Genomic DNA, 15541 nt, shown 5'->3' with positions numbered 1-15541 from the left:
GCATTACTATTTATGAGCATAGAAGCTTGTCTGTTAGTTTCCATGGGCTAAATTTTCAGTAATATATTCTATGTTGCAATAGCCCCTTTTATAGATTTCAGCAGGCTATTTGACTGTCCTTGGCCTTTCACTCATTTAATTTGCAGTTCACAATGTACCTCAGTTGTGTTTTCTGACAGTCTTGAATCAGTCTTGTACTCCAATTTTGTTTCCCTCTCGGAGACCCAATTGAAATTTGCATTCACATAGGGAATGATGGTAGGGAAAAGATTTACAGGGAATTTAAAGCCAAGATAAATGAAGAGCTAACAAGAGAACACCAACCTATTTTCTTGACAGTGCTGGACCGGAGATCATGTCCTAGGACTCTTAATTCTTTCAGCCCTGGAACTCCATCACTGCTTCCTACCCCCCAATCATCCTGATTGTTGAGTGCTTTACATGGCCACTGCATCTCTCTAGTCCCTTGAAATAATTCTTAATTTAATACCTTTGCCATCTTCTTGCTCACATGCTCAATATGCCTGCCCCAACCTCTCATTCCTACTTTCCAACTCTGGAATTATACCATTGCTATTGGAAACAGAACATCAGTCTACTCCCCTGTGGCTTAAGCCACCAGCCCCTGTAACTTTCTTCTTTTTCCCTGTAACTTTCCAAGACAAAATACCCCTTCCAGGTCACCATTCCCCTATGTATGATTTCTCCTATGTATGCTTCTTGAAGGTAGGAACTGTCTAGATATTGTATTTATCTATCAGTAGCTTAGCACCATGCTTATTATCACATAGTTAGCACTTTAAAATGTCTTCGCATTCATTCATTAATTCGTTCCCCAGACCCAAAGAAACTACGTCCCAAAGTACGGATGAAATTAGTGGGTATGATTATTGAACCAATATCAGTGATCTCTGAAAAACTGAGAAGAATGGGAGAGATGTTATTGGAGATGGGAACATTTTATCAGACTTAAAAAGTGGGAAGAAAGTGGATTCTTTAAACTATAAGCGGAGGAGCTTAACCTTAAATCTTAGGAAATTTTCACTGTATTTTTAAAAGAATGATGGTCTTTTGGAAGGAAAAATGTTGACCACTGAAAGTCAGAATGAGGACATTAAAGACAGGTTAAGCCAAGCTATTCTCATTTTTTACTTCCTTTCATTTCCTTTCCTTATAAGGTCACTGCTCTGGAATATCAAGGGATGCTGTAGACTTATTGTGCCTAGAGTGCAGCAAGCCATTCATTTGAAAAATAACTTATCCTTGTGAACAAGCCAGATGTTCCTTTTATTAAAATATAGTTAGCTATTTTGGGAACTTTTGCATAATGTGTGAATAAAGTGTTAAACTAGAGGGGCATCTTGACTTGAAGGGAATATCCCAAAGATCTCTATAGGGATAATTTAGCATAATAGATAGTAATCAATGAAAGAATCAGGAAGATATGTGTTCGTATCTTTCTCTTGACACTGTCTTGCTGTCTGATGATAGGCAATTTCACTTAATAACTCTAAGCCTCAGTTTCCTCATCGGTAAATAACAACATTTAGAGTGTCTATTTTGCTGGATTGTTGTGGGTCTAAAATGAAAAAAAAGTATACTAAGTACTTTTTAAACTTTAAAGTACTAGGTGAATGTTAGTTATTACTCAGCGTGTTGTCATTGATTTAGATGAAGTCATAGATGGCATGCTAATCATTTTTAAGTATTTTGAAATTCAATTTTCTTTTATTTTTAGTTCCAACTGTTTTCCTTTGTGATCCCCACCCACTGAGTAAATAAGAAAAAAACACAACTCATTACAAATATTTATAGTTGTGAAAAATAAAATGTCTTCATTAGCCATATGAGAGAGAGACAGACAGACAGACAAGGGGAGAGAGAGGGAGAGAGAAAGAGAGAAGGAGAGAGAGAGAGAAGAAACTAAATTTTCATCTGTACTGTGAGTCTGGCCACTCTTTGGCTCTCAACTCTTTATCTGTAGGTAGATAGCATGTTTAACCATGAGCCCTTTGGAATTGTGATAGTTTGTTGTGTTGACCAGAGTTACTAAGTCTTTCAGAGTTCATTATCTTTACAATATTGCCATTACCTATTTTCTGACATTCCTCCAGAATTTGTCATTTTCCTTTTTTGTCATCTTAGCCAATCTGATGGGTGTGCAGTGGTACTTCCGAGTAATTTAAATTTGCATTTCTCTATGTATTAGTAATTTGGAACATTTTTTTTATATGGCTATTGACAGGCTTAATTTCTTTCTTTGAAAAGTGTCTGCTCGTATCCTTTGACTATCAGTTGGAGAATGACTGTTCTTGTAAATTTGATTCAGTTCTTATATATCTTAGAAGGGAGACTTTTATCAGAGAAACTTGGTGCAAAATTTTTCCTTTCCATTTCTTCCAATTTTAGCTACGTTGGTTTTGTTTGTGCATTTTGTTATTGTGGGATTGACTGGATATGGGGAAGCTCGAGAATGAAAGAATGCAAATAATTCAGGATAATTCCAAGACAGAGAAACTGGGTATTTAGAAGATGGTGATACCTTTAATAGAAATTGAAGAGTTAGGAAGAGAGATTGGTCGAGAGGACAAAATAGTGAATTTTCTTTTCAACATTGAGTTTGAAATACCTACCGAATATCTAGGTGGAGATAACCTAGCAGGTACTTGGTAATATGAGACTAGAACTCAGGAGAAAGATGAGGGCAGGTTACATAGATTTAGGTTACGTAGGAGTTATCTGCATACAGATAACAAGTGAACACAAGGGAAATGATAAAATCACCAAGAGAAAGTATAGAAAGAAAAGAACTCTGGATCTAGGGTTCCAGCTAAAGTTGTAAAACAAAAACTAAGAGGATAGGACCATAGATCTAGAGCTGAGCAGGACCATTCAAGTTATATCGTTTAACATTCTCATTTACCTGTGAACACACTGAGGTTCATAAAGGTTAAATGACTTATACAGGGTGACATGGATAGTGAGAAAGTCAGTGTTCGAACCTTGTTTCTCTGACTTCAAATTTCAACATTCTTTCCACTGTGCCACACTGCCTGCCCCCAACAGAAATCTATACATGAGTTAATCTGAACATAGAAGAATCTGAGATGTCTAGAGAAAAATAGTCTTCATTTATTGCCATGTATCTAGTATGGGGATTTTAGGAATTTGAGTAGTATATCACCTACATGTATCAATTGCATCTTTAAATTTAATTTCAAATGTGTAAAGCATTCAGTATGCAGAGCATCAGACCACATACTAGAGAAGTCACCACAATGGGAGATGATGTGACTGTTGTTCCTATGGTACAGGCTAAATGTCATAATTACTTTGTCTTTATTAGCATTCATTAAACATGGTTTTATTAGCTTAAAGAATGGGGTATCAGATACCCTGAAGTAGTAAAACTATGTTCAGCACCTTAGACAGATGCTTTCAAAAAAGTATTCTTCGGTTATCCATATATGACATTATCATTCCCCATACCTTACTTAGTTGTTATTTAACTTTGATTTTCCATATTCTTAATTAATTGATTTAAGAAAGCAGAAAGCCCTAAAGCAACAACAACTACTTATTTTGGATGTTGTAATATCATAATGAAATGTTTTCAGTTGATTCCCCCTATACTACCCCAGATGGCTTATAGGAATCAATTTCTTTTTTAAAGTCCTAAAACTTAGATATGAAGGTTTTATTTCCTTTTCATATATTCTTGATGACTCAGTTCTGGAAGATGTGGCTGTAGTATTGTACTAAAGCAGACCATAGAATAACTGGCATAAATGAGGTAATGTTCAAAATAAACATTTATTGTACAGTAATATTCTGATTACCAAATTTTCTTGATAAAAAACTCCTTTACAGTGTTTCTGACCATAGAGTATGTCACTAAAACAAGTAATTTATGGCAATGGTGGTGGTTTTTAATTTCTTACAAATTAAACTTTTAAGAAGAAAAAAATTCAAGAAAGAATTTACCCTGCTTCTATTCCTAGTGAATAATTTAGTATTGGAATTTGGCCATTTAAGCATTGAGAAGAATAAGGAAAACCATTTTTGAATATTGGTGCAAAAAGACTTTACTCCATTATATTTAATCATTATGACTTTTTCATGAAAATCATGTAAATGGCATCACACTATAAAATTTTTCATAGTTCAGAGTTACAAAGATGTATCTTGACCAAAGGAAGTCAACTAATAAAAAAAAAGGATAACATCATAAACAAAATATTTCAGAAACCTGACCATGTCTACTACAGCTTTGTCTTCTCTCTGACTGTGATGTTGCTGTTGGCAGGCAATAGGATGTGATCGCCAGCTTGGGAGCCATGCCAAAGAAGACAACTGTGGAGTCTGTGCGGGAGATGGATCAACATGCAGACTTGTGAGGGGACAGTCTAAGTCACATGTTTCTCCTGAAAAAAGTAGGTTTCAAAATTAAGCTGAAGTTCCATTATAAAAATACGTTTTTTGCAACGTTAATATGTCACCAGCATGTTCTTAGCCTTTTTGTTTAGAAAGCTCATAGAATACCGCAGGGTTCAGTTCTTATTAAGATACTTTATGGAATATTTAGACTAGATGAAACTGCTTGAATTTCAAGAAAGTTATCCTACTCTGGGACTTAAAAAGGAAAGAGTTAAAAATTCGCATCCCGTTATTGGTGATAAGCGTATTTTGCCTCTCTAAACTTAGGGATCTGCATCTTATTTGAACGGAAATCCTTCTTTGTGCTCTAATTTTGTTGCATAGTTTTGTAGCCACATCTTTTAGAAACTGGCATGCACAAATCAGTTGAATGCCCTTTCAATTATATGGCTAATTTGGCAAGTGATTTGTTTTATTTGAAATTACTATGCCTTGCCCTCATAACTCTCAAAACAGCAAACTTCCCTAGAAAGAGCAAGCTAGTAAGTGTTTGGGGTTTATCCCATGCCTAGCTGTGGCATCCACTGAGCTGCCTCTGTCTGACATCTGTGAGAAAGGCAGAGACTGCCTCACAGAGTCATTCAGGTTCTGCTGGATTTGGGGTGAATGTAGAAAGGATCTCTGTGGTTCAGCAGTGCTTCTAATGCCCTGGGCAGTAGGAGATGACAGCAGGGGTAAAACATGTGGGTTCCAGTCTGTATCATTCCTACTGCCTGCCTAGCCTAACAGGCAACCCATTTTGAAAAAGACTCCCCAAAGACATGTATTAGGTCTAATCTGGTAGCCAGAGTATTTTGTACTGATCTCATACCACAGGTTCTGTTGCATGCAGGATTTGAATATGAACATGGCTTACACAAAGTATGTCTCCCTTGTGGACTGCAGACACATTTCTTAACATTTTTTTTTTAAACTTTAGGGTTAAAAAAACTTCAGTATGTGATGACATAAATTGATTTTGAGAATAGTGGGCCAAAAAAACCCCTGCTATTTTATAGTGATTTTCTTTGTATATTGTCATTTTCTATGCATCCAAGGCATATGGTAATTGTATTTAATTAAGCTTTAAGGCATAGGTTCATGGAACTGAAAAACTGTTTAGGATATAGCCAGATACTAGAAGGGTATTTTTTGTATATGTCAATACACATACACAAAAACAGTATGTTTCTTTCTTTCAAAATTCAGTTTAGGTGCCACTTTGCAAGTAACCTTTCCCCATCCCTCTAGCTGCTAGTGTCCCCTCCTCTCCTCCTCAAAAAAAAAACCCTTATATTTATTTCATACATGTTTTGAATGAGAAGCAGCAAGGCATAATGAAAACCTGCTTTCAAGTCCTGACTCTGATTGTAAGGCAATGGGGTCTTGTGGACCTCGAGGAGAGTCTTAGAGCCAAGAAGACCCGAGCTCAGGTCTTACCTCAGGCTACCTGCAGCCCACAGCACTCCTTAATGTGGTCCAAATAAGATTGGAAAATATTTAACAAAATAAATAAAAATACAACAGAGGACAGATAATGTATGGTTTTCTAAGTCATTATATGACCAACAGGGATATGAATTTAATTGACCTCCTTTCTATGTGAGTTTAACAAAAGTGTCTTAGACAAGTCTCTAAGACTTCAAGTTTCACAGAAGGTGCAAACTTACTCTGAGAGGAGTTTGTTCATCAGAGAGTTCTCTGTACTCATGAAATTCCAAGTCCAATCCTATTTCTCTATTTTGAATATACTTATGTATATGGAGGCATGTAAGATCCATTCAAGGATGAGGTTTCATCTTTGTCTTTTTCCTGCCAGAGTCTGACACGGTATCTGACTAAGTAGTAGATGCTTAATAAAAGAGCAGTGATAGATTGTTTCTGTAGTTGTACAGATTATTTGGTACCTTCCTCACAACACATTTGGAAGATTAATTTGAATATAGTTTTCCATGCTAGGAAGGGCTGACCCAGACCTTAGGATCATCATGTCCAATCTTCTGATCTGATAGAAGAAACTGAAAGCTATTGAGATGAAATTGAGGTTTGCCATACTAACACAGTAAGGGAGTGGGGCAAGTGTCTGTAAGCCAGACAAGAGAGTATTTTTCTTTTGGGGTAAATAGGCAAGTAGGTTATAGATGAGATCATAGCATTAGCAAGGACCTCAGAAGCCGTATAGACCAACTCCAACATTTTACAGATAAGAAAACTAAAGGACACACAAGGATTAAGTATCAGAGTCAAAATTTTGACCCAGGATTACTGGAATATTCTCCTTCCCCTACAATTGGCTTTGACTGCTGACATCCCTGGCTTCCTTTAAGTCCCAACTAAAATCACACATTCTGCAGGAATCTTTCCTTAACCTCTCTTGAATCTGATGCTTTCTTTCTTTTCATTTTTTTCCTATTTATTCTGCGCAGCCCTCCCTCACTTAAATCTAATTCACTTGCACGTCATGACATTGCCTTGTAGGACAGAGGACAGACAGTAACACTCTATATAAAGCTTTCTCTGTATATATTTGTTTGCATGTTGTCTCCTTCTTGAGGAGAGGGACTGTCTTCTGCCTCTTTTTGTGCTCCCAGCCTTTAGCACGGTGGTTGGCTTATAGTACACACATAGTAAGTGTCTATTGAATGATTTATTAAGAAGGTAGCCAGAACCACTTATTACTTTTAATCTCTACAATATGTGGAGAGTGATCTGCACACATACTGAGGGTATCTTTTGAAAATATAAGAAAGGAAAAGAGAATCTGCATATACAGCACTTTACTACACGCTACCTCTTCATCAAGTCCAGTATTTGAAACAGATCTTGGCACAAAACAGGTGCTTAATAAATGCTTATTTACTGACAGATAGGAGCCAAGAATACAGGTTCCTATCATATTTATTGTTTGTTAATTATAAGAAAATAATGTGATTTGTAGCAAAATGCAGCCATAAAAGACCTCCTTTAATAAGGTATCTCTCAAGAATACTTTAAGTACAGGATTCCTACTTTGTTCAACATTATTTGATTATTAATATCAAGTCGTAACACATGGAAATTTATATCAAAGATTGCTTATCAACATTCCATGATCATGAAGAATGTCTATGCCAGAATCCAGATGGATAAAGAATTCTTTATTCTTGGGTCCTGTCCTCCAAATGCTTATTTTCTTGATTAATGTTGTATTGTATATATGAAATTCTGGTTTATCATCACAACTCCTAAATGAGACCAATAATCTCTCCAAGTTATTTGGCCTCATTGCCCACACAGATAAAAACAAATATTTAAGGAATGTGTTTTACAGACTATGATGTCCAGTTGATGGATAGCCCATTAGGCTAGTCTATAAGTTTGTATTCCTTGGAAAGATGGTACTGATGAACAATGAATTAGGCCCATAATTTAGTAGGGGAAAAGAACAGGCTAGATTTTACTTGGGAAATGGAACTTTAAGTCATCCCAAAGCCATTACTTGAAACAAAATTCCACCTTTTTATGAAACAATGAAATAGTCTCTCAATGACCGTAATTGCTGGTATCCCAAGAGACAAGGGGGAGAACATGTTGGGTGTAAATAAACTGTCACATATTGCCAATAATGACTTGCACACAAAGAAATTATAGTAAAGGAACTGGGGAGATGTGATTGGAAAAGGAGGTGAACTAGTTGCATAAAAAGAATGAGTGATAAAAAGGATAGAAAGTCCAAGTGTTGCACTGGTCCTCATGTGATTTTAAATGACCTGGCAAAGGCCTCTAGTATGTTGGGTTGAGATGGATAGGAGTTGCACAGGGTAGGAAAATGACTTTGCACTATTAAAGGGAGAACTCACGCCAAAGAGATTATAGATCCATTGATATAATTAAGTATTCAGATATGCAAAATATTTATAAGGTCATCGGCATGAAGAACTCCTGACACAGAAACTTTCTCCACTAACACAGATGGCAGCTTTTCTGTTACATAGTAGAGATGTTGTAGGGAGTTCTCTGAGTCACATAGAGACTAAGTGACTTGTTAGGGTCATTCATCTAGGTAAGGGTCTGAGGCAGCATTTAAATTTTAATCTTTCTGACCTTAAGCTCCAAACACTATTTACTATGTTGTGGTACCTCTTTATACTGCTAAATAAAATTTATCCAGCTATTCTCATATTATTTGACATAAAAGTTTTTCCAGTTTTTTTGCTCTCATAAATAAAACTCCTATTAATGTTCATTTCCCCCCTTCTAATACATTCTTTGGATGCAGTCCTGGTAGTAGACTAACTGGGTCAATAAATATGAGCAGTTTTGTAATTCTTATTGGATATTACCCAACTATTCCCCCAAAAGATTGTACCAGGTCATAGTTCTAACAATGCAGTAGTATTTATTTGTTGCCCCACAACCCTGCCATCATTCATTTTTATTGTTTTTAATTAACTTAGGAATGGGACTATCTCATACATTTTACTAGTAGAAATCCTGCACATTCCTCAAAACCCACCTCAAATACCTCTTCCATAAACCTTCCTTGATTGTACTATGCCTCGCCAGAAGAGATCTCTCCCTCTGATAAATTCCTCTTTCTCCTTTTTGGAACCTCTCTCATATACCTTGTGTAGTATTTTTATGTAAATATATTGTATTATATCTTTATGTAAATATTCTTATTCTTTCTACCAGACTATCATCTACTTATTGGCAGGGGACATACAACTTTGTATATCTATCAACACCTCAAACAGCAACTTTTCACATATGAGGAATTCAGGAAAATGTTTGTTAAATTGAATTAAGACCACGTGAACCCCTCACTGTGGTGGGCCTTCGGCAGCTGTCCCTTTTGGCTAGTGAATAAAGGGGCTCTGTATGGAAACCCTAATGAATCTGCTGTCTTCATTAGCACTGAAGTTCATGCCTACAGCATTGATCCTGTTGGAGACATTGGCTGTGTTAGGTTTGGCCCTAATTTTTGGCCTGTAGTCTCTGGAGATTTCCAATCTAAAGGAAAAGTTGAGGGTTTCAGTCATCTGAGCTCTGCATTTTTCACAGTAGCAGGATAACCTCCAAAGACTTGGTAAGATCCATAAAGTTAATTTTCCTTCAGTAGGGTCTATGGGGCTTAATATGAAATACCTAAGATGGAGTTTTTTGCTTTGTCTAGACCTGTGATTTTCTCAGCAATCAAATGACTGGTCTATGGTCACAAGCTAATATGTGCCACAGATGAAATTTGAATATCAAATTTCTTAACCCCCAAACCTGGCCATCTTCTACTGTACCATGCCACTTCTCAAGCTGGGACCATAAGCTAGCATATACCTTGCCCTATCCACTGTTGCCACTTTACTTGGTAGCTATATCTTTAAAAAAAAATAAGTGAATATAGATCTAACCTTCAAGAGACACAATCTGTTTATCTTTTTAGGAGCCATTTGCTATATTGTTCTATTGAAAATCTCATAGAAATGCAGCTAGTATAGTCCCTGGTTTATATTTCATTGTAGTTCTACAATTCTCAGTAATTAATGGCACTCTTTTTTGTGAAAGTATATGTCTAATTGTATAGACAAGATATATGATTTAACTTTTCATATGGGTATATTATAAAAGGTATTGTGGTGTGACAATTAAATATGGAGGGTGTAATCAAGGTGATGTGGGTTCAAATCCTACCAATATCTAGCTTTATAACCCTTGGCAAATCACTTCACTCCTGTGTGTCTCAGGAGACTCCTTAGGATTTAATAGATAAAGCTATATGGGTAGAGGAAGTTCCCACACTGACGAAGATTCCCACAAGGAATTTTCTACAATGATGAAGTGACAAGATCTTCTGTCCATACATATGTACGGTTATAGGGTGAGAGAAATACCACTTCCCCCAAGTAGGATGTGAGCTCCTGTGGAGCACGTACTATTTTTTTTTTTTTTTTTTTGCCTTTGTATTCTTGACATTTAGTCTGGTACCTTGCATAAAGGAGGTGGTTAATTTTTTATTTGTTTGTTTGCTTCTTGGAGACTAGAAGGATCCTAATCTTGGATGTACCATATGCTAGGAGTATGGTCTTAAACAAGTCCTTGTTCTTATCTCAGTTTCCCGGTAAGATGAATGCTATAAAATAGTACTATTTTCAGAAAAGAAGATGCCATTTTTCTTTGTCTAGTTTGAACTGTAACAGCACACAAAATAATCCTTAATTCTCCTTCCGCAAGTGTGTGTGTGTGTGTGTGTGTGTGTGTGTGTGTGTGTGTGTGATAGAGGCAGTCCCAGTGGAATGTTGCTTTAGACCCATGTGAGAAAGGAAAGGGATTTGTTTGAGCTACTTGCTAAAAAGAAATACACAACCCTATGTCATTCTATTTTTCTGTTTTTTTCTCAATGTCTCTGTTTCTGCCTCTGTCCATCTCTATGTCTGTCTCTCTCTGTGTCTCTGTTTCTATCTCCCTCTCTCCCTCTCCCTCTATCCCTCTCTCCCTCTCCCTCTATCCCTCTCTCCCTCTCCCTCTATCCCTCTCTCCCTCTCCCTCTCCTCCTCTCTCCCTGTCCCTGTCCCTATCCCTCTCTCCCTTTCTCCCTCTCCCTTTCCCTCTCCCTCTCCCTCTATCCCTCTCCCTCTATCCCTCTATCCCTCTCCCTCTCCTCCTCTCTCCTCCTCTCCCTCTCCCTCCCTCTCTCCTTGTCCCTCTCCCTCTCTCTCTATCTCCCTTTCCCTCTCCCTCTCTCCCTCTCCCTCTCCTCCTCTCTCCCCCTCTCCCTCTCCCTCCCTCTCTCCTTGTCCCTCTCCCTCTCTCTCTATCTCCCTTTCCCTCTCTCCCTCTCCCTCTTCCTCTCCTCCTCTCTCCCTCTCTCCCTCTCCCCCTCCCTCTCTCCTCAGGCTTTCCATGGGGGTGGGAGGGAGCCTCTCGTTACCAGCTGCGGTGTAGAAGCTCACCTGTAGAAGCCAGCCTGCGTGCTGCCCAGGTGAGCCTGAGAATGGACTTTATGCTGCTTCTTCTGATTATGTTTCTTTCCCTCAGCACTGGAGACCAAATAATAGTCCAGAACTAGAAGTTTCTAGCCTTAGAGGCAATCTTGTGAGTTTTAGAAGTTTGGGTCTCCTGGCTCCTTCGATGAATGCCAGCTGCTGTGAGGAAGGTGCTCCGGGCAGTTAGTTAAATCTCATTTTTTAAAATTTTTAAAATTATTTTATTTGTTTTCAGTGTTCTATAATCACTTCCATATACTTTAGTTTTTCCCCCCTCCCTCCCCCTCCCTCCCCCTCCCCCTCCCTCCCCCTCTCTCCCCCCTATCTCCCCACTCCCTCCCTGAGAGGGCATACAATTTTATATAGATTCTACACATACATTCCTATTAAATACAGTTTCATCTTAGTCATGCTGCTTAGAAGAATTAAAATTAAATGAATGGGAGAAATCATAAAACAAAACAAAAAAATCCATAATACAAAAGAATATAGTCTGCTTCATTCTGCGATCAAATTCCATAGTTCTTTCTCTGGATGTGGAAGGCGTTTTGCCTCAAGAGTCCACTGGGAATTTTTTAAGTCCTTGCATTGCTATGAAGGGCCAAGTCTACCAGAAAAATTCCTTGCACACTGTGGTTGTTGCTATGCACAAAGTTCTCCTGGTTCTGCTCCTTTCACTTAGCATCAGTTCATATAAGTCCTTTCAGGCCTCTCTGAAGTCTTCCTGTTCATCATTTCTTATAACACAATAATATTCTATCACATTCATATACCCACAGCTTATTCAGCCATTCCCCAATTGATGGGCATCCTCTCGATTTCCAGTTTTTGGCCACCACAAAGAGAGCTGCTATAAATATTTTTGTACACGTGGGACCCTTTCCCACTTTTATGATCTCGGGATACAATCCTAGAAGCGATATTGCTGGGTCAAAGGGTATGCACATTTTTGTAGCCCTTTGGGCATAGTTCCAAATTGCTCTCCAGAATGGTTGGATCAGCTCACAGCTCCACTAACAATGAATTAGTGTTCCAACTCTCCTACATCTTCTCCAACATTTATCATCTTCCTGTTTTGTCATATTAGCCAATTTGATAGGTGTGATGTGGTACCTCAGAGTTGTTTTGATTTGTATCTCTCTAATCAATACTGATTTAGAGCCTTTTTTCATATATCTATAGATACCTTTAATTTCTTTCTCTGAAAACTTCCTATTCATATCCTTTGACCATTTACCAATTGGGGATAAATCTCATCTTTAAGAGCCTACTCTGTGCCAGGCCCAGTGCCAAATGCTGCGGATACAAAGGCACATACGCACAATAAATGCAAATCCCTGCTCTCAGGGAGTTAACACTCTAATAGAGGAAACACCATGACAGTAACTATATAGAAAATAAATTGTTGATAATCTCAGAGAGAGATACTAAGAGTACTGGAAAAGCTTTCTTGCAGAAGATGGCATTTTAGATGAGATCTGGAGGAAGTCAGGAGATGGCGATGAGGAGGGAAAACATTCCACAGGCATGAAGGGCAGCCATCCAGAACATTCAGTGTCAGGCGATGGAGCAGTGTGTTCCTGGAACAGCAAGGAGGCCTGTGTCACCAGATCACAGCATATGTGGAAGGGAGTAAAGTATAAGAAGATTGGAAAGGTGGGAAAGGGCCAAGTACCATTCAGTTACATCCACTCTTCTCAAGGGAGTTGATGAGCATTAACTGGAGGATGAGCCCAGCCATGTTCAGACTTTCCAAAACACTACTAGTGTGGAACTGAGGTCAGAGGTGAAGCAGCTGCTTCTCAGTCCCACAAAATGTTTCATGTTTTGATATTTTAAATATCAGTCTCCCAGGACAGTATAATAGCAATTATGGTTACTGCTTCATATTTTTAGTCTTTGACAATATTCATTTATGAGCCTATTGAGTATTTGGCATTTCTTTTGTGTGGATGAATGCTGTCTGACATGGGATTTACATTGTACGTTGAGTATCTTCCTGTTCCCTTTTGGGGAAACCCTAGTTATTAGCCAGACCAAAGCTTTCTCTAAGTAGATTTTTCTCAAATCATTAGAGAGTAAAGAGCAAGAAAATACAGGAAGTGGGGAAGGGGGAAACGAGTCTGATCCTTCTTTTTAGAGGCCAGGTACACTTAGGACCAAACTCCAGAAATGGGGCCCCTTTGTGAAAGGAGTCGCAGTCACCCTCCCACACCATGTCAGGAGGTCTGTTGCTACATGCATGTAAAAGACACCTTTTTATTCTAGTAGGTGAGACATGATACGTCTATATAAGTGAAGATGTTTGTAAATATACACAGGTTCATTCATTAAATGAATGCTTAAATGAATGAACAAGTATTTATTAAGGGCTTTATAAGTGACAAGCACTGTGCTAAGCCCTGGAAATACAATTCCAAAAGTTCAAGTTTCGGCCCACAAGGAACTTGTCATTGACATCTTTTATAAGAGGATATCCTACCACACAGGCCTGGAGAGACAGAATATATATGCAACACATTTAGTAAATGTTTCTGATATTCAGTAAACGTTTTTCAAAAGTGTGTAGAATTGTGCTAGGCACTGAGGGAGATTTAACAAAGTTTAGCCAAGAGCATAGACCCATCCTTCACTGAGCTTACAAACTAGTAGAGGTATAAGATATAAACCTAGCTCCAAATACATTAGAAAATTACCAAACCGAACCAGAATCCTTCTGAAGTCTGAAGAAGATCTTTCCTGACAGGGATGGAGGGTGGCTTCATGGGGATTAGATCTAGGGAGGCATCATGGAAGAAGCCTTTCACTTAGGCTTTGAAGAATAGGTCAGTAGCTAAAGAGAGAGAGTGAGCAGAGTATAGGCATATTTAGGATAATATGAACGAAGGCTGGAAGGCCTGAGCATTCAGGGTTATTTCACGGGGCAGAGAGTGGTCCATTTTTACAATAGCGTGGAGTGGTGATAGGGAATGTTATGTTAAATCTGTCATCGTGGAATGTTGCCAAATTTGGGAAGTCCTTGAATGGCAGACAAAGGAATTAGCACTTTCATTGGTAGGCAATAAGTGGTTCGTATATGATTTTTGATTAGGGAAAGGACATGACTTGATTTATGATAAAAGCATCCTTAATGGGTAAGCTACCCCCTCAGAGTTTAATTTGGAGGAAGTTCCACAACGGATGAAAAGCTTGGACCCAGAATCTGGGAATGAGTCGGAGAAATGTGAGTAACAAGGACAAACTAACACTTAAAAAAGTTTAGACTATGAGTAGGAAGAAGACAGTCTATGGTGCAGAAGGCTTGTTTGGGAAGACTTTTTGGTAGAGAGAGAGTGGAGAGGAGGACAAATTGTCATCATCATAACTGGCATTTATATGAGGCTTTAAAGTTTACATAAGGCTATTGGGGAATTGCATGGAATTGCATATATTCCTGAACCCTGAACTCGTGCTTACAGAATATGCCAGAAGGGACGTTGCTTCATCAAGGGCCAAGAAAGAACTCTAGTTGGACCTAAGGTAAAAGGAAGGACGAATTGGGAAGAGAAAAGAGATTTCTTGGAGAGAGAAGCAGGGTAAAGAAAGGGCTATGCTGTATTGCTACACTGCACACCTGTGAGTCACGTACCTGTTGGTAGATCCCAAAGAGCCAGCTGAGTGTGATGGGACTCTGGACTTACTCCTGAAGGAAAGAAACAGAAGAAAATAAAGGTTTTAAGCAGGAGTATGCTGGGGTCAGCCTTAACTAAAGCCTACAGTAAAATTTTCAGTATGAGCATTTATACCTCAGAAGTCTGCAGATACTATAAATCAGGGATTAATTTGCTGTTTTGTCGATTTTCTAGACTTAAGAAAGTGATGGACAAAATGTTAATAATGCATATGACATTTAAAAGTGTGCCTTGTGTACATTTTGGGGTGGAGGAGAGCTGGTCGTTAAGCATTTACTAGCACACTCCTCATTCCAATATCTAGAACTTCTTCAGGAAAGAATGTCCATAATGGTGAGTAACGTCGGTAGAAGGGACTGTTGGCAAGAGGAGAAAGTGTCCTGTTTTGGAGACTCCTGGCATTTCATTAGATCTTATATGCATGTACCTGAGGTAAGGCTAAAAATAACACGGATCTTCTACTTCTATGAATATAGAGTGTTCCCATTCCTTAAT

At 38.3% G+C, this 15541-nt stretch overlaps 1 protein-coding gene across 8 annotated transcripts in view; it reads left to right on the top strand.

Annotated features, from left to right (window-relative positions):
* Positions 1 to 15541, top strand: part of ADAMTSL3 (ADAMTS like 3) — a 562343-nt gene that overhangs the window by 324009 nt on the left and 222793 nt on the right. For all 8 annotated transcript variants that reach the window (XM_072619353.1, XM_072619328.1, XM_072619322.1 and 5 more), the window contains exon 7: positions 4307 to 4433. In XM_072619353.1, coding sequence (XP_072475454.1) covers positions 4307 to 4433 — 127 coding nt within the window. The remainder of the gene's footprint in view (positions 1 to 4306; positions 4434 to 15541) is intronic.

Source organism: Notamacropus eugenii, chromosome 1 (assembly GCF_028372415.1).
Source record: "Notamacropus eugenii isolate mMacEug1 chromosome 1, mMacEug1.pri_v2, whole genome shotgun sequence".
NCBI lineage: Eukaryota > Metazoa > Chordata > Mammalia > Diprotodontia > Macropodidae > Notamacropus > Notamacropus eugenii.
Note: the sequence above shows the minus strand (reverse complement) of the source record. Positions and strands in the feature narration are given on the sequence as shown.